This window comes from Setaria italica, chromosome IV, assembly GCF_000263155.2.
Source record: "Setaria italica strain Yugu1 chromosome IV, Setaria_italica_v2.0, whole genome shotgun sequence".
NCBI lineage: Eukaryota > Viridiplantae > Streptophyta > Magnoliopsida > Poales > Poaceae > Setaria > Setaria italica.
In genome coordinates this window covers 24054404-24072831 of record NC_028453.1, presented here as the reverse complement: position 1 = coordinate 24072831, position 18428 = coordinate 24054404, and the positions used below count along the sequence as shown (strand labels likewise).

Here is an 18428-nt window from a genome sequence, read left to right as displayed (position 1 = left end):
GACGCTGTGAGGAACGATCTAAGCGGACCCCTGACGAAATGTGCAAAACATTCTCAATTTTTTTCCACAGCCTCCACCTATGATATCATCACATCATGATAAATCTAATGATTTTCAGACTTTGCTTGTTTTTTTTATAATTTAAAAATACCACTGCCACACGTTCGTGGTCGTGTTTCCTGAACAAGATGTTCGAAATTTCTTGTCATTTCATGGGTCAGGTCTCAAATTGGGCCGAATAACATGAATATCATTTTTATACTCATTTTGTTCCATAATTTGAATCACTTGCAGTTCAAATTTGACTTATACCAAAAATTTCCTTGAAATGCAATTAATTAAATAAATATAGCAAATAAATTCAAAAATATACTAAATTTTAACATGGAGTACCACATGTTGTATGTGGGGAGTAGAAAAAATTTCATGGTGAAAAGAGGAAAAAAAATTATTTTTTTGCCGAGTATAAAAAAAACACTAGGCAAACCCCCCTATTTGCCGAGTGTTTTTTTTGACACTCGGCAAACCCCCCTCTTTGCCGAGTGTTTTTTTTACACTCGGTAAAGAGGGGGCTTTCCCGAGTGTTTTTTATTTGACACTCGGCAAAGCCCCGATTTGCCGAGTGTTTTTTTTTTGCCGAGTGTTTTTGGCTTGGCACTCGGCAAAGAGCTTCTTTGCCGACTCTTTGCCGAGTGCTCGAAAAAAACACTCGACAAAAAAAATACACTCGGCAATTTTTAGCTTTCCCGTAGTGAAAGTTTCAACATGCTGCACATCAGTACATGCATGCAACTAAGAAATTGCCAAACATTAATGGATCATTTATGTCAGTATGAGCATTCTTTCCGTTGAGACAACCTACCCATTTTAATTTTGCCCTCTTTTTGTGCATGCACTGCTTCCTGCAGCCACCGGATCAAGGCCTCCATTTTCGACCAACCGATGCTTCCATGGCGGGCTAAACTCCAATGGCCGGTCTCCGAAAGTGTCGCCACTCCACATCTCTTCTCGCCTCGCAATTTCCTCCAAGCCATGCATGCAACCATCTCTCTCTCTCTCTCTCTCTCGATCGATCGATCGATCGACGAGCTTGTGCGCGTGGTCGTGCGATCAGCTTGCTTCCACCCGCGAGGTCCATGGCACCGCATAGCTAGCTAGGGGGAGGAGCACGCACCCACATGCATGTCATCGTCCTCGTCGTCGGCGTGGAAGCCACCCGTCAGTTCAACGAGGACGCCGTCGGGCGGGCGCCGTCCTAGCAGCATCTCCAACGACGTCGAGATCGACGACGCGCCGGACCTCACCTCCACCATGTCCGGCGGCGGCAGCGATTATGCCAACTACACCGTCCTCATGCCGCCCACACCGGACAATCAGCCCTACAGCGGCGGTGGTGGCGGTGGCGCGCCTTCCTCGACGTCCGCGGGTGGCACCAAGCCGGACGATCACCCCTTGCCTCCCTACGGCCCGTCCGCGTCCTCTAAGCTCGTGAACCGGCGCGGCGGCGCCGACGGGGACGACGGCGCGGGCGCTGCCAGCGGCAAGATGGATCGGCGGCTGTCGACGGCGCGCGTGCCGGCGCCGTCCAAGTCGCTACTGGTGCGGAGCCAGACCGGGGACTTCGACCACAACCGGTGGCTGTTCGAGACCAAGGGCACGTACGGCATCGGGAACGCGTACTGGCCGCAGGACAGCAGCGGCGCGTACGCTGACGACGTCGGCGGCGGCGGCCCCGTCAAGATGGAGGACCTCGTGGACAAGCCGTGGAAGCCGCTCAGCCGGAAGGTGCCCATTCCGCCCGGCATCCTCAGCCCCTACAGGTTCGCATCCTCGTCTCCTCATGTTCTTGGCAACAATATCAAAGGAGAGATTTATTTGATCTCCTCGTGATGACAGGTTGCTTGTGCTGGTGCGGTTCATCTCGCTGTTCCTGTTCCTGATCTGGCGCGCGACGAACCCGAACCTGGACGCGATGTGGCTGTGGGGGATCTCCATCGTGTGCGAGTTCTGGTTCGCCTTCTCGTGGCTGCTGGACCAGATGCCCAAGCTGAACCCGATCAACCGCGCCGTGGACCTCGCCGCGCTCCGGGAGAAGTTCGAGTCCGTGACGCCGTCCAACCCCACGGGCCGCTCCGACCTCCCGGGGCTCGACGTCTTCATCTCCACCGCCGACCCCTACAAGGAGCCGCCGCTCACCACGGCCAACTCGCTGCTCTCCATCCTCGGCACCGAGTACCCCGTGGAGAAGCTCTTCGTGTACATCTCCGACGACGGCGGCGCGCTGCTGACCTTCGAGGCCATGGCGGAGGCCTGCGAGTTCGCCAAGGTGTGGGTGCCCTTCTGCCGCAAGCACGCCATCGAGCCGCGCAACCCGGACTCGTACTTCAACCAGAAGGGCGACCCCACCAAGGGCAAGAAGCGCCCGGACTTCGTCAAGGACCGGCGGTGGATCAAGCGCGAGTACGACGAGTTCAAGGTCCGCATCAACGGCCTCGCCGACCTCATCCGCCGCCGCGCCAACGCCATGAACGCCCGCGAGCGCAAGCTCGCCCGCGACAAGGCCGCCTCCTCCGACTCCGGCGCCGCCGCCGACGTCCCCACTGTCAAGGCCACCTGGATGGCCGACGGCACCCACTGGCCCGGCACCTGGCTCGACTCCGCCCCTGACCACGCCAAGGGTGACCACGCCAGCATCGTGCAGGTACGTACAGTCACTGTTCGTATCGAATAATCGTAACTTCTCCCGAAGTGTTTAGCATTTTTACAGCCGCCATTTCGAAGTAGGTGATGATCAAGAACCCTCACTACGACGTGGTCCACGGCGACGCCTCGTCGCACCCGTACCTGGACTTCACCGGCGTGGACGTTCGCGTCCCCATGTTCGTGTACCTCTCGCGCGAGAAGCGGCCCGGGTACGACCACAACAAGAAGGCCGGCGCCATGAACGCCATGGTGCGCGCGTCGGCGATCCTCTCCAACGGGCCCTTCATGCTCAACTTCGACTGCGACCACTACATCTACAACTGCACGGCGATCCGCGAGGCCATGTGCTACATGCTCGACCGCGGCGGCGACCGCATCTGCTACATCCAGTTCCCGCAGCGCTTCGAGGGCATCGACCCCTCCGACCGCTACGCCAACCACAACACCGTCTTCTTCGACGGAAACATGCGCGCCCTCGACGGCCTGCAGGGCCCCATGTACGTCGGCACGGGATGCCTCTTCCGCCGCTACGCCGTCTACGGCTTCAACCCGCCGCGCACCGCCGAGTACCGCGGCATCTACGGCCAGGTCAAGGTGCCGATCGACCCCCACCACCATCCCCCTGGCCCCGGCGGCCCCGCCGCCGAGGAGCTCCGCCCACTGTCGGAGCACCCGGACCACGAGTCCCCCCAGCGGTTCGGCAAGTCCAAGATGTTCATCGAGACCATCGCCGTCGCCGAGTACCAGGGCCGGCCGCTGCAGGACCACCCCTCCGTCCAGAACGGCCGGCCCCCCGGCGCGCTGCTGATGCCGCGGCCGCCGCTCGACGCCGCCACGGTGGCGGAGTCCGTCGCCGTCATCTCCTGCTGGTACGAGGACGGCACCGAGTGGGGCCTGCGCGTGGGCTGGATCTACGGCTCCGTCACCGAGGACGTGGTGACCGGCTACCGGATGCACAACCGGGGGTGGCGCTCCGTCTACTGCATCACCCGGCGCGACGCGTTCCGGGGCACGGCGCCCATCAACCTCACCGACCGCCTCCACCAGGTGCTCCGGTGGGCGACGGGGTCCGTGGAGATCTTCTTCTCCAAGAACAACGCGTTCCTCGCCTCCCGCAGGCTCAAGTTCCTGCAGCGCCTCTCCTACCTCAACGTCGGCATCTACCCATTCACCTCGCTCTTCCTCATCATGTACTGCCTCCTCCCGGCGCTCTCCCTCTTCTCCGGCCAGTTCATCGTCGCCACGCTGGACCCGACCTTCCTGTGCTACCTCCTGCTCATCACCATCACGCTCATGCTGCTCTGCCTGCTGGAGGTGAAGTGGTCCGGGATCGGGCTCGAGGAGTGGTGGCGCAACGAGCAGTTCTGGGTCATCGGCGGCACGTCGGCTCACCTGGCCGCCGTGCTGCAGGGCCTGCTCAAGGTCATCGCCGGCATCGAGATCTCCTTCACGCTCACGGCCAAGGCGGCGGCCGATGACGACGACGACCCCTTCGCCGAGCTCTATCTGGTCAAGTGGACGTCGCTCTTCATCCCGCCGCTCGCCGTCATCGGGATCAACATCATCGCGCTCGTCGTCGGCGTGTCGCGCGCCGTGTACGCAGAGATCCCGCAGTACAGCAAGCTGCTGGGCGGCGGGTTCTTCAGCTTCTGGGTGCTGGCGCACTACTACCCGTTCGCCAAGGGGCTCATGGGCCGGCGGGGGCGCACGCCCACACTCGTCTACGTCTGGGCGGGGCTCATCTCCATCACCGTCTCCCTGCTCTGGATCACCATCAGCCCGCCCGACGACAGGATCACCCAGGGCGGCGTCGACGTGTGATCGAGCATCGAGATTCAGCGACGGCCAGCGCTCCAAGATCACGAAATGCAATTGACGATGTGCATGATTATATCAGAGTGGGATTCTGGAGGAGGATTGCCTTGACTTTTTGTTGTGTCATTTGTTTCTGGATGCAGGTAAGAATTACTTGACTTCTCAAAAAAAGTAAGAATTACTGAACTGCTCCTATTAAGTACAGTAGTGTCTGTGTTGTTAACCAAGGATGGTAGCTAGGCAGGGCAAGAGTCCTTTATTCTGTACCTGTAGGGGCTAGTGTACAAATAATCAGAGATGATCCACGCTAACTGTACAGGGATTCTGTTGTGAAATTGCCCCTTTTGTCTAATTGACATGATATAGTAATTGATTATTGGTCCTCGTGTTGTTTTTATTAATAGCTCACCCTTTTCACACTTGAGTAGAATTCAAACATACTCTCAAATGTTTCAACGCAGGCCACAGAAACTCCCCCCAAAAGATTTAGCTTGCAGTAGCGGATTTGACTATTTGGGCAAGCCATACAGGTCACAGACTCACAGTAGTAGACAAACAGGGCAAGTGTTAACAAGGATCGCAGTAGCTTGAAAAGACTTGCGAGTGTTTTAGTGGATATCCCGTGCTAAACTTTAGCACCTGTCACATTGGATGTTCGGATGCTAATTAGGAGGACTAAACATAGTTTAATTACAAAACTAATTGCACAGATGGAGTTTAATTCGTGAGATGAATCTATTAAGGCTAATTAATCCATCATTAGCAAATGGTTACTGTAGCACCACATTGTTAAATCATGGACTAATTAGGCTTAATAGATTCGTCTCGCGAATTAGATTCCATTTGTGCAATTAGTTTTGTAATTAAACTATGTTTAATATTCCTAATTAGTATCAAACATCCGATGTGATAGGTGCTAGCACAGGGTATCACCCCCTTACTGGACTTTCAAGCTGAGCTTGAATGTACTGTAGTCGCTAGGCTTAATTGAAGTCCAACCAAGCAGGCTGAGCAAGGACATCTCGCACACTCGCACGCTCGGTGGAGATGAGAGTACAAATGATCAACCGACCCAGCGCCAGGCAATTCCTAGCATTTCTCTTCTATCTCCATTCTCCAATTCTTGTTTTCAACCATGTCCCGCCACAAGACAAAACACCACTGTGTCTCAGCAAAGGCCGCAGCATGTCCGTAAGTAATTTTTTTTTCCTCAAGAAAAAAGGACCAGAGGAAAGGGAAAGAAAAAGGAGGAGACTGAGCATATCAATTTTAGTAGGACTACGAGGTTTGAATACTCTTTTCGCTCAACATCCAACGGGAGCTAGAACACTGAACCAAAGCTTCCGGACATAGGGACACATTGGCCAAGCTTCTATTAAAAACTCGATCAATCACTCATCCAGATCCAGTCTACCTGCTGCGGAGCGATGGAGGGTGGCCGGAGCAGCAGGAGATGGCGCTTCGCGTCGCCGAACCCGGCCGTGGCGGCCGCCGGGGAGCGGAGCGTCCGGCGCTACCTCCTTGACCTTCACGGCTGCCTGGACGAGCGCGGCCCGCGGCCCGTGATCCCGCTCAGCGTCGGGGATCCCTCCTCGTGCCCCTCTTTCCGCACCGCTCCCGAGGCGGTGGAGGCCGTCGCCACCGCCCTCCGCTCCGGTGAGTTCGACGGCTACCCATCCCGCGACACGAATCTCGCAGCTCGCCGGTCAGTGCCCATCCTACTTGTTCACCTCACTACTCTTACAGTCCTGGCGCAATAACGGCGCTTAAATGTCGCCGAGATTTACTTCTGTTGTTTTTCCAATAGATAGATGACACTTGAGTACATCGTGCATTTTTTGTTTGCCCAATTTTTTTAAAATGGCTGCAGATGTTAGATCCTAGATCTTTCTGTGCAGAAGCTAATCTTGGTTTATTGGGAGCAAAAATGCTTTTGCCAATGTGGAGTCACAAAAATGTGTTTGTTACTCCTGATTATTACCAATGTACATCCTTTTAGGATTTCCATCGGTCATAATTCTTCTTTTAAAACTTTTGGCCATAAATATATAAAGAATTATATAGATTGAAATGTATTATAGCTTTTGCTAGATTCATCATGAAAAGTACTTCCATATAATATTTAATTATCACTTTGTGAAATGTGATATTCTTATAGAAATCACTAATCAAAGTATCATCATATAGACTATGCCAATGCCCTAAGCAATGTGCCATTAATGACTACAAATATTGGCGCTACTCTATAGGAGTTTGCAAACAGCAAAGATGCATCCATCAGTGACATTAACACTTTAACAGGGCCCTCATGTGGGCACCTTTAATAACCACTAGCTTTTATTTCAACAAATTTGTAAAATCTGTTAAATCATAATCTTACAAAATACATTCTGAGTCCAATCTGCACATATAATTTTCATAAGAGTTGCTGCTGTCTTGGCTCTTAGTCCACCTTGTTCACACCTAATTCATGAGAAACAAATTGTCTTATAACAGCATACTGAATGCTTTATCTGCAGTATAATAATTGGTTGGATCATCCTTGTGTGTAAATGTGAGGCATATTTCTTTTGTCAATACTTAATTTCTGCTTAAATCCAGAGCCGTTGCAGAGTACCTATCTTGTGATCTCCCTTACAAGCTTTCCCCTGATGATGTTCTCCTCACTTCTGGATGTACCCAAGCAATCGAGACTGTGATGTCTGTTTTCGGCCAACCAGGTGTAAATATATTGCTCCCAAGGCCTGGTTACCCAAAACACGAGGCACACGCAGTGTTTCATAAGATGGAAGTACGCCATTATGATCTAGTTCCGGAGAGAGGTTGGGAGGTCGACCTGGAAGCTGTTGAAGCTCTTGCAGATGAGAATACTGTTGCAATAGTGATTATTAACCCTAATAACCCTTGTGGCTCTGTGTATACTTACGAGCATTTGTCCAAGGTTAGTAAGGTGTTTTGTACAATGCTAGTTGCTAGGTAGCCTTGCGTTATTCGTGTAATTGTGCTTATTACGTGCCTGTATCTGACTTAGATTGCAGATACAGCAAACAAGCTCGGTATGTTAGTCATTGCAGATGAGGTCTATGGGCACCTTGTCTATGGTAGCACTCCTTTTGTGCCAATGGGTGTTTTTGGAGAGACTGTTCCATTACTCACTCTTGGAGCTATATCAAAGAGATGGGCTGTACCTGGCTGGAGATTTGGCTGGATAGCAATTTGTGACCAAAAATGTATTCTGAAAGAAACCAAGGTGATTCTTATAACAATCATTTATGCATCTTTTTTGTCTTAAACTTCGTCAGTGGCACTGGTAGCCTGACGTGGTACAGTTTTTTTAAAGAAAAGTTCAGGCTGTTTCTATGTTTAGAGAATTCATATTTTCCATATGATGTTTATTTGTTGCTGGAATGTGAGATGTGATTTGTGAGGACCTCTTAGTTTATTCTGTTTGTTCTTCTGATCTAAAAGTTACCATTATAATTAGTTTCCCTATGAAAAGGAACTTTATTTGTTCAGATATATTCAATACTTTGGATGCAGCAAGGATTCAGATATAGGTATTAGATATATCCAACAACTATAGATGTGTAAAGGATTGCACATATGTATGTTTTTGAACTTTAATTGTTTAGATATATTCAATACTTTGGATGTAGCGAGGATCACAGATATAGGTTATTAAGTGTATTCAACACGGCAGATGAGCAAAAGATTGCACATATGTTGAGGTAGTTACAAAAGGCTCAAAGATAACTCAAAGACATGCTTACAGTAGAGGCATGAGGGAGCTGCAAGTCAGAGTTAGAAGAGATCATATCTATCATGTTAGTGGTTGGCAATATGGTAAAATAAAGCCCCAAGAGCCCTTAATGTAGTTGTCTTCCCCATTTTTTGGTTGTGAATACATATTGTGTTGACACTGGTTGATGTGTTAACAGACCTATTTTGGAGCATGCATAGTGCAAGCTTATCTGTGCATAAGCTTTTGTGTTGTTTCTAGAATTAATTTTCTTTATGATATTGTTGTTTTCATGTGACTGAAGGAATATCTTTGCTAACTAAATTGAACTGCAATTCTAGGTTTTTCATTCACTGAGAAGCTTCAGAATGCTAACAGGAGATCCTGCAACATTTGTTCTGGTTAGTCTTTGCGTTAATGTCCCCCCATATTGTATTCAGCTAGATGATCTTGAGGGAGTTGTTTTTTCTGTTGCTTGGCTCTAGCAATTTTAGATACGCAAGGTGGTAGACCATTTTTTTAATTTTGAAACAGCAAGACTATACCAAGAACTTTTAGTTTATTTCTCTTGGATTATTTTAGAGGGGTTTCGTATTTATTATTTCACTTCTTCATACTTGTGTTAAGCAAGTTTGATGATTTTAGGCAACTGATTGGTTCATGACTATAATTGCATATACCTGCACTTTGGTAGTACCTTATTACATCTATCACGGTCACATGCTGTTTCCTACATTTACCAACTTTGGTGGCCAATCTGTCCTAGGAAAATGTGGGCTCATCATACTTTGGCCAGGAAAAAGAGAGAATTTTCCACGGCAATTTATTGCATACTAAACTTTCTTTTAGGAACTGAGCTTAGATCAGTGTGGTGTGAGTGTGCACCCCAATTGACAAGGTTTAGGTCCAATTTTGCTCAAAGTTGGATGCCTTGACTGCTTTCTTCTTCTTAACGGCTTACTTACCAAGTTTCTGCTAAGTTATCAGAACAAATTTGTATATCTTCCATTGACATCTAAACCTATTTTCAATCTTCATTCTTGGCTTGCTGCCTTAGGCATCTGAATTTTGTGCCCAGGTTTTACTTCTTTGGCAGGTTCATATTCTGACGAGCATTTTTATGAACCTTCTTCTGTAAATTTCAATAGTCACTATGGAGTAGAGTATTCGCATGAATATTTTTGAAAATATTTCATTGTCTATGTTGTGCAGTAGATTCAGTTTTATTTCATCTTTGACTGATTATAAATTAATTTTAAAAATATGTTTCACCCCTTTGGTCATACCATGGCAAGACAACACAACACTGCCATGCCTCACAACAAAACATGACGTAGGACACTACCTTTAGGCCTTGGGTGGTGTGACGAGGAGCCTTGCGTAATGTGAGGCGCTGTAGTGTTGTCTTGCCAAGCCAGACATGATGGCTTGGCCAAAAAGGTTATTAACAAACATATATCAGGTGATAATTTTTAAATATTCAGTTTATGACAGGTTATAATTAAAAAATTCGTCAATTCATCAGGGAGCTATTCCTCATATTATGAAGAACACAAATGATGAATTCTTTAGCAAGATTATCAAGTTGTTAAAGGAGACCGCAGAAATATGCTACAGCGAAATAAAGGAAATCAACTGTATCACCTGTCCCCACAAACCAGAGGGGTCATTTTTTATGATGGTAAGACAGAGAATATACTTTTTTCATCACTTGAAAGAAACTATGCTGACAACCTATTCTGCAGGTGAAACTAGACATATCACAGTTGTCAGACATTAGTGACGACATAGATTTCTGTAGAAAGTTGGCGAAGGAGGAATCAGTCATGGTGTTGCCTGGTATGTGGTAGCTGGAAGGGCTAATAGTTTTTTTACATCAAACATCAAATACATGCATATTTTCAGCATATATTATGTACACTACTGTAGAGCTGCTTATTTATGCCACTCATCAGAGGATGTTATGAAAAAAATGGCAATCAGTACTTGATTGATCAGTCACCATGTAGTGATTATATGGACTAATCAGCTTCTTATAGGCCTAAGTAAGTGACTTGTTATAGAGCACTGCTAGCAAAAAGTATGTGTAAAATGACTGGGCATTAATTTCTTTGAGAGGCTCCAAGATGACATTCTCATTTTTAACTAAAAAAGGCAAGTGCACCGTTTTGTACTATGTGTGCACCACAAACACTAAACAGATTAATTATTGCTGACTTTATGCAGGGACTGCCTTAGGAATGGAAAACTGGTTGCGCATCACCTTTGCTTCGGAACCACCAAAACTGAAGCAAGGACTTGAAAGGGTCAAGTCCTTTTGCCAGAGGCATCAGTCACAGGTCAATTGATCCGGGCACCAGTGCAGCACCCAACGCTGAGCTAAATTTTCCATGTTCGGCGCATACAATAAGCATCATGTTTCTTGGGTACATTGAACAAACATCACGTAACTTTGCATCTGTTGTGTTCCCACAAGTTTCACCTGTTCCCCGTTTACTGCTTCATCATGTATCAGTTTATTCACATCGCAACATTCCCCCATGTGGCCTTGCATGCTTTCATATGAACATATCGGCACCAACACTACGGGAAACAGTTAAAATGCCGAGTGTTTTTTATTTACCAAGTGCTTTATTTCGGGCACTCGGCAAAGGTAGTGTTTGCCGAGTGTTTTCGTGAAAGCACTCAGCAAGCATTCTACACTCAGCATAAATTCTCTTTCCCGAGTATCAAATAGAAAACACTCGGCAAAGCCATAAACGACACTCGGCAAATCTTCACCACGTGACCGGCACGTGCGTCCTCCGTTAGGGGGGCGTGCCGGACATTAGTCCTTTGCCGAGTGTCCATCACAGACACTCGGTAAAGTTCTAGGTTTGCCGAGTGCTTCGCTCGACACTCGGCAAAGCCATATGTTTGCCGAGTGTTTTCTTCCGGCACTCGGCGAACCAAAACTATTTTTCCCTCCTCCACCCTCCACACTTTTTCTACTCCCCACGTACGACATTTGGCACTTCACGTTAGAAGGTGGTCTATTTCTTGGTCTGTTTGCTATATTTAATGAATTAATTTCATTTAGAGTAATTTGTTGATTTAAGTTAAATTTGAACTGCAAGTGATTGAAATAATGGAATAAAATGAGTGGAAAAATCATATTCATGTTAATGAGTCCGAATTGAGGTCTCATCCAGGAAATGTAAAGAAATTTCGAATATTTTGTTCAGAAAATACGACCACGAACGTGTGGCCGAATGATTTTTAAATTCTCAAAAAAAAAACAAACGAAGTCTGAAAATCACGAGATTTACCATGATATCATATGTGGAGGCTGTGGTAAAAAATTGAGAAGGTTTCGCATAATTTTTGACGTATGATGCTTACAAATCGAAGCATCTCTGGAGAAGATTTGTAGAAGTTGGAAGGATCTGGTAAGATTTTGAGTTCAAGTGACATTTGAATTTGGGTTTGACTTCAAAATTTTTTGTATAGGCAATAGACAACATATATTGGTTCATGTCAAATTTTGGGAATTTTCGGATCCGTTTTTATTTATTAACTGCAATTATATAACTTTAATAGATATAAATTCAATTTGAGCTATAAGTCCATGAAATAATGGAATAATATTAGTAGAAAAATAAAATAAGCATTGTTTAGAGATTTTGACTAGGTTTTTTCAAAGTTTATGGGAAAAAAATTAGTAAAACACGTTATTAAAGGTTTACACATGAAATATAAGCGTACTTTGCCGAGTGTCATATCGAAATACTCGGCAAAGTAGCGATTTGCCAAGTGCTTTATTTCGGGCACTCAGCAAAGGTAGTGCTTGCCGCCGTGAAAGCACTCGGCAAACATTCTACACTCGGCATAAATTCTCTTTCCCAAGTGTCAAATGGAAAACACTCGGCAAAGCCATAAACGACACTCGGCAAACAAATGACACTCGGCAAATCTTCACCACGTGACCGGCACGTGCGTCCTCCGTTAGGGGGGGCGTGCCGGACGTTAGTCCTTTGCCGAGTGTCCATCACAGACACTCGGCAAGGCCATATGTTTGCCGAGTGTTTTCTTCCAGCACTCGGCAAACGCCTATGGCTGCCGAGTGTTTTTTGTGACACTCGGCAAAATCAAAACTATTTTTCCCTCCTCCACCCTCCACACTTTTTCTACTCCCCACGTATGACATTTGGCACTTCATGTTAGAAGGTGGTCTATTTCTTGGTCTGTTTGCTATATTTAATGAATTAATTTCATTTAGAGTAATTTGTTGATTTAAGTCAAATTTGAACTGCAAGTGATTGAAATAATGGAATAAAATGAGTGGAAAAATCATATTAATGTTAATGAGTCCGAATTGAGGTCTCATCCAGGAAATGTAAAGAAATTTCGAACATTTTGTTCAGAAAATACGACTACGAACGTGTGGCCGAATGATTTTTAAATTCTTAAAAAAACAAATGAAGTCTGAAAATCACAAGATGCCATGATATCATATATGAAGGCTGTGGTAAAAAATTGAGAAGGTTTCGCACAATTTTTGACATGATGCCATGATATCAATCTTTGCCACCGCCACCAATATTCCCTCCACCTCAGCCACCCACAACTACTCCTGTGAGTCACTTGACACATAGCCACCCACAACTACTCCTGTGAGTCACTTGACACATTGTGCTTAAGATTGAATACTTTAACTTAGACAACTTTAGATGCAGCTCGGAATGTCCTATCCTATGTGCAGAATCAATCGGCAGCTTCGAATACTCAACCTCAAGACCAGGATTTGTCGCAGTGGTCTCCTTGGCCTCCACGGTTTTAGGCTTTGCATTTGTGACTTGAACTTGTATGAAACTTAGTTGTGACTTGAACTTGGATTTATGGCTTGTTTCATGCTTACTTTGAATTATGTCGTTTATGAATAATGCTTGTAATGATGGTTGTGAATTATGCATGTGATTGTTTATTATAAATGCCTGTGATAATGTGTATTGTGAATTAAGAGGGGTCCGTTATACGTGATAAAAGAAATGAAAAAAGGGGATACTGCCAACTTTGCCGAGTGTTACACTCGGCAAAGAGGAGCTTTGCCAAGTGTTTTGGCTTTAACACTCGGCAAAGGGGGCAGTTGCAACACGTTCTGGTGCTTTTTTGCCGAGTGTATTGGCTTAAACATTCGGCAAAGAAGCCATAGAATGCTGCCGGTGACCCATGTTTGCCGAGTGTCCAAGTCTCTGACACTCGGCAAACGTTAAGCTGTTTGCCGAGCACCGAGCCCCCGACACTCGGCAAACTTTAACGTGTTTGCCGAGTGCCATGCGGCCGACACTTGGCAAACTTTATTGTGTTGCCGAGTGTCTTCCGTCTGACACTTGGCAAACGAGCCGTTACCCTGGACGCCGTTAACGTCCTTTTCGCCGAGTGTTTATCTTCGCCGAGTGTTTTTTTGACCTTCAGCAAACCTTTTGCCGAGTGCCCGATGTTTGACACTCGGCAAACACCTATTTGCCGGAGCAAAATTCGCCGAGTGCTACACTCGGCAAACATTTTGCCGAGTGTTTTTGATCTTCGCCGAGTGCGCTGGGCACTCGGCAAAGTTACTGTTTCCGGTAGCGCAAAATACTCCTTCAGTCCTAAAAATAAGTCATTTTGGAATTCAAAATTTGTCCAAAAAATAAGTCATTTTATCCTATTTGGTATGTGCATATACATGTGCATACCTATTAATCTATCCTTAAATTTCTAGAATGGCTTATTTTTTAGACGGAGGGGTTATGCTTTAGAAACGATTCAGCCTCAGAATTGATTCCCCTCCCGTGCCTGGGCGACTGGGCGACTGAAACGGCGGCAACCTTGTTTCACGGCGATTCAAGTTTCTCAGCTCGTGCACCTCCCCACACCGCGTATTTCAGGCAGCATTGCAAGCTAGAGAAGAGGCAGCATGCAACAGATTGTGCGGAAGTTTGATTTCAGGGCATCACTAAGCACTGCATGCCATTATATTGATGCGATGTTTTAGGGTATTGGATTGTACAAGCTGAAGGCCTGACTAGCAAAAAAATTTTCTATAGCCTACTTGTGGACGAATACACCACAACATAGCCTACTTGTTGACGAATAGACCACACGATTGGATGATTTCACTGGGTTTCACGATTGATTAAAAGAAAATGTTTTTATCATGTTTCTGTTGGAATTATGTGCCTAAAATACATTACAGATTTTATTTGGAGGAAAAACACATAGATAAAAAATGATGCAAGCAAATAAAACATGTAAACAGGCAACATACTGACTAGAACAGGATTGCGCAAGGAAATTACTCAATGATCTCGCGCAGAACGTAGTCGAACGTATTGAAATAGATATTGCATATCACCAAACGGTCGCGACCTAATTGCCGCGCTGTGCAGGAGTCTCGCAGTAGTAGTTTCGGAGATTCCACTTTCCTTCAAGTCCGGTGCACGCCGAATTTAAAGGGCGACGAGGCGCAACGGTAAGAGGTTCAGCGCAGCGAGTGGGGAGACGAGCGTGTGATAGCGTGCCTTTCAACCAGGACATCTCCTGGTGTTATAGACCCTCGTAGTACATCAATCCCCTCGTCAAGCAGCATTATCAAGCAGTTGAAACTATCCATTTGAATAATAGAAACTACTGCCATAAATAGTAGAAACTGATGCATCTTATTGCTATTTAAAACGGCAGTTTCAATCTCATTGAAATGTCATTAGGCTCAGCATAAAAAAAGTAGAAACTGTACAAATAATAGCCTGCTGGACACGTACACATCGTGTTGTATATGTACACATCGCGTTCAACACAAGTCATGCAATTTTTCACGCGAAAATACGCTCAAGCTGCGCGTGCGTGTAGCAGTCTCCTTCTCTCTCATTTGCACCTATTTTGCATAAAGAGGAGACTTCCATATTTAAACAAGGCAACCTCTCCTTATATGGAAACAAGGCAACCTCTCCTTGACTTAGCAATATGGAACTACAAGTTGTGCATGCTTTGAAATTTTCAGATTAGGTCGCACATGAGCCTAAATCCAACAGTTTCTACCCAACCAGCCATGCTTGTCAGTACTAGAATTCAGACGAGGGTAGGGGAATGTTTAGTTCCCTCAAAATCCCAACTTTGGCACTATGAAAAACAAAATTTCCCATCACATCAAACTTGCGGTACATGCATGAAGTACTAAATGCAGACGAAATCAAAAAGTAATTGCACAGTTTTGTTGTACTTTGCGAGACGAATCTTTTGAGCCTAAGTAGTCAATGTTTGGACAATAATGCATCGAAAGAGTATGATGACCAATGTAAAAAAAAATAACCAGGCACCACAAGCAGGACAGAAAAACTACAAACTTTAACCTACAAATCAATCTACAGGTCAGCATTCCTTTGCTAGTCAACTAAATTATTGCTGAAGCAGTAATTTTTTTTGATAACAATAGCAATGTTCAAAATTGGGTGGGTCAATTTTTCCATAAGGCTAATTGACAAGATGGTTCTTTCAGAATAGCACATTGCTGAAAACAAGCAAGGAATGCTTCCCTAACCCAATGATGTCTTCTAGCATAAGGTTCTACTACCAGATAGCGCAAACATTGTGCAACCGTTTCCTCCAAAGAGCATCAAAGATTAAGAAGACAATCACACAAGCAAACTACGAATAGAAGTACATATAGAAAGATTGCCTAGGGCCCCGGAGACAATGACAGTAATGAATAATGCTTGAAACAGGATGCTATTTTAGTCAGCACCATATAAAACAACAAAGAATTCTTATCCCTGAAAGTGTAATAAAATTTAACTTCAAGCAATGATATTCAACTCATATAGGCTACTAAAATAGTGTAAAATTCACCAAACATTAGAAGTTCATCAACTTAAAGGGAAAACCAACATGATAACAAAGGTTATCAACCCTATAGGTTCTGATCCATATGCAAAGACCACAGTGAGGCCCAAATACAAATTGAACATTCAACAGTTTAGTTTGGTTCCAAGGCTACTAAGACAATTTACCTAATATATTAAAGTTACACAACTGAAATGCAGAACATATAGGGATAGAAGACTGTAGACCGTATCAGCAGCTTAACTGCAAGCTATGATGCATCACAAATATCTGTCACTACCAAGACCAAACATTTAGAGCACAATGCAGGAGAAAAACAGCAGTACATCCCAAGCAGCGATTCTGAGCAAAATCTCAGCCAGATCTATGCGACAACATTTAACACATCATCGATGTCTTAATAAAATTCTTTCCGAGATCCGTAATACTAAGCGAAGTCTCCATGGCAATACCAAAGCAGAGATAGCTTAAAAGAGTATCCGATACAAGAAACTGACAACTAAAGCAGGGCACTATGCAGGACGCCCGGCATCTAGAAGCGGAGCTTGGTAAAGAACCACCTGTTCTTGCCGGTCTTGAACCTCTCCTCGAGGCGCGCCTTGGCGGCCTTGCAGGCGGCGACCTTCTTGTCCCGGGTGGAGAGCGCGTCGGGCCCGCCCGAGGCGACGTCCTTGAAGTCGACGTCGAGGGTGTAGCGGGTGGGCATGATGTGGGTGAAGTTGACGAGCTTGATGAAGCACTTAACCCGGGACTTCTTGGCCGTCTTCTTGGCGGAGTCCTTGCGGATCACCTTCTTCGGGTACTTGGCGAGGCCGGCGACGAGGCAGTGCCCGTAGGGGCGGTCGCGGGTGCCCTCCTCGAACACGCGCACAATCACCGCCTTGCGGCCGGCGAACCGGCCCTGGAGGAGGATCACGGCCTTGCCGGGCTTCAGGAACTTCACCATCTTCGGTTGCTGCTGCAGCGCCGCCGCCGGGGAGGATGGGTGGGTAGGGCTCGGTCGGCTGAGGAAATGGCATCGCGTGGGTGGAGCGAGGATTAAATAGGGTGGCGGCGCTAGGGTTTCGAGGAGGGCGGACGGGTTTCGGCTGTTGGATTTGGGATCGGACGGTGCTGCTGCGCTGGGGCTTCAGGGGTCGTGATGGGTCGGACTTGGGTCTCATAACGCGGTCGGGTTGGACCAATCTGCTGCTTACGCGCAGGCCAAGGGTTTGATAACGCACGGTCGCGATTTCTTTCTCTATTTGTTTTTTATAAATTTGACCAGCGGTTCTTAGACTTATTCAGTTCTCGTCCGTACTGTCAAAATATCCCTAACGATCCTTGTTCCAAGTTCTCTTCTTAAACTTATTTCGAGCTCTTATCCCAATCCCGATACACTCCAAATGCACATTTCGAGTTCTCATCTAGGTCTATAAATTTGTCCGGAGCTCTCGTCCACTATGTAACATCTCGATTTTTAGGGCATTTAAAAATACAGACTTTTTTAAAAAATTCTTTAAATACAACACAAACCCCTTTTTTCTCAACTATGCAAATCCCTTTCACAAATAAACATTGCATAAAATGCTAGCATGTGTATTGCATTTGATTGATGTAGCAATTCCTTTTAAATCTCTCGTCTTAACTTTAGAAATAAACCCCATCTAAAAACCTAGGGTTAATATTTGAAATTTATTCCAATATTAACTTCATCCAAACCTATATTAAATTTCCTTTGAATATTATCCAAATATAATATTCAAACTCCTGACCCTGTCCTCTTATTATGAAAAGCCCTAGAAACCCTTTCCAAAATATTTCTTTTCCTAGAAATCCCAAACCTTTTAAAGGTTCAGGTTTTCCCAAACTCACAACTCAAACTTTATTTGAATTTGAAATCCAAATTAAATTCAAACCCCAAACTCTATTTAAACAAATGAGGAATCAAACTAAATTCTTAACGGGCTGCCAACATCCCACTCCACCCACCACTTCTTCCAGCCCAGCCCTTCTTCACCTCCTTTCCACCCCGCATCCGCCACTAGGCTGCCTCCCTCCCTGCTCAGCCCAGCGCACAGTACCGAGCGGCCCAACACCCCTCCTCCTGCCCCATGACGATGCAGCAGCCCAGCCACCCATCCCACTCCAGTGCCGCTGTCGTCGGCGGTCAACGCCACCACGGTTATTTTTTTCCCGCGACGCACATGCGTCCCCCTTGCCCGCTAAGCCATCCAGCCCCCTTTTCCGAGCCCCTCTGCATCCGCAATGCTACCCCATCCACGCCGCATAGCTCCGCTCCTAGCCGGTTGGCTGTCCTCATTCGCTACGG

The 18428-nt window shown here is 46.2% G+C and overlaps 3 protein-coding genes across 4 annotated transcripts; 2 read left to right on the top strand and 1 right to left on the bottom strand.

The window, feature by feature from the left end:
• The first annotated feature begins 1182 nt into the window (after nucleotides 1–1182).
• LOC101779742 (cellulose synthase-like protein D5) lies at nucleotides 1183–4853 on the top strand. The gene is made up of 3 exons (XM_004966973.4): nucleotides 1183–1820; nucleotides 1897–2701; nucleotides 2785–4853. Exons 1-3 carry the CDS (start codon nucleotides 1183–1185, stop codon nucleotides 4522–4524), a joined length of 3183 nt encoding a protein of 1060 aa, XP_004967030.3. The 3' UTR covers nucleotides 4525–4853.
• A 779-nt stretch (nucleotides 4854–5632) lies between these two features.
• Nucleotides 5633–10875, top strand: LOC101771219 (nicotianamine aminotransferase A). Of its 2 annotated transcripts, XM_004965404.3 has the most exons (8): nucleotides 5633–5803; nucleotides 5922–6223; nucleotides 7120–7459; nucleotides 7550–7768; nucleotides 8599–8658; nucleotides 9783–9938; nucleotides 10003–10096; nucleotides 10484–10875. In XM_004965404.3, exons 2-8 carry the CDS (start codon nucleotides 5946–5948, stop codon nucleotides 10603–10605), a joined length of 1269 nt encoding a protein of 422 aa, XP_004965461.1. In that variant the 5' UTR covers nucleotides 5633–5803; nucleotides 5922–5945; the 3' UTR covers nucleotides 10606–10875. The 2 variants fall into 2 exon arrangements, with proteins under 2 accessions (XP_004965461.1, XP_022681415.1); XM_022825680.1 differs by lacking the exon at nucleotides 5633–5803 and having other exon boundaries at nucleotides 5819–6223.
• Nucleotides 10876–16386: 5511 nt separating this feature from the next.
• On the bottom strand, nucleotides 16387–17142 carry LOC101779350 (60S ribosomal protein L27-3). Its single transcript, XM_014805133.2, has one exon. The coding sequence runs from the start codon at nucleotides 17061–17063 to the stop codon at nucleotides 16650–16652; it is 414 nt and encodes a 137-aa protein (XP_014660619.1). The 5' UTR covers nucleotides 17064–17142; the 3' UTR covers nucleotides 16387–16649.
• Between the last annotated feature and the right edge of the window lie 1286 nt (nucleotides 17143–18428).

What these genes read in the sequence shown, in the direction of transcription:
- LOC101779350 (XM_014805133.2), bottom strand. Translation starts at nt 17,063, where the DNA reads ATGGTGAAGTTCCTGAAGCCCGGCAAGGCCGTGATCCTCCTCCAGGGC.
- LOC101771219 (XM_004965404.3), top strand. Translation starts at nt 5,946, where the DNA reads ATGGAGGGTGGCCGGAGCAGCAGGAGATGGCGCTTCGCGTCGCCGAAC. An exon ending in ACGAATCTCGCAGCTCGCCG is followed by an intron (nt 6,224 to 7,119) that starts GTCAGTGCCCAT and finishes GCTTAAATCCAG; the next exon opens with AGCCGTTGCAGAGTACCTAT. An exon ending in ATCCTGCAACATTTGTTCTG is followed by an intron (nt 8,659 to 9,782) that starts GTTAGTCTTTGC and finishes TCAATTCATCAG; the next exon opens with GGAGCTATTCCTCATATTAT.
- LOC101779742 (XM_004966973.4), top strand. Translation starts at nt 1,183, where the DNA reads ATGTCATCGTCCTCGTCGTCGGCGTGGAAGCCACCCGTCAGTTCAACG. An exon ending in GGCATCCTCAGCCCCTACAG is followed by an intron (nt 1,821 to 1,896) that starts GTTCGCATCCTC and finishes TCGTGATGACAG; the next exon opens with GTTGCTTGTGCTGGTGCGGT. An exon ending in ACCACGCCAGCATCGTGCAG is followed by an intron (nt 2,702 to 2,784) that starts GTACGTACAGTC and finishes ATTTCGAAGTAG; the next exon opens with GTGATGATCAAGAACCCTCA.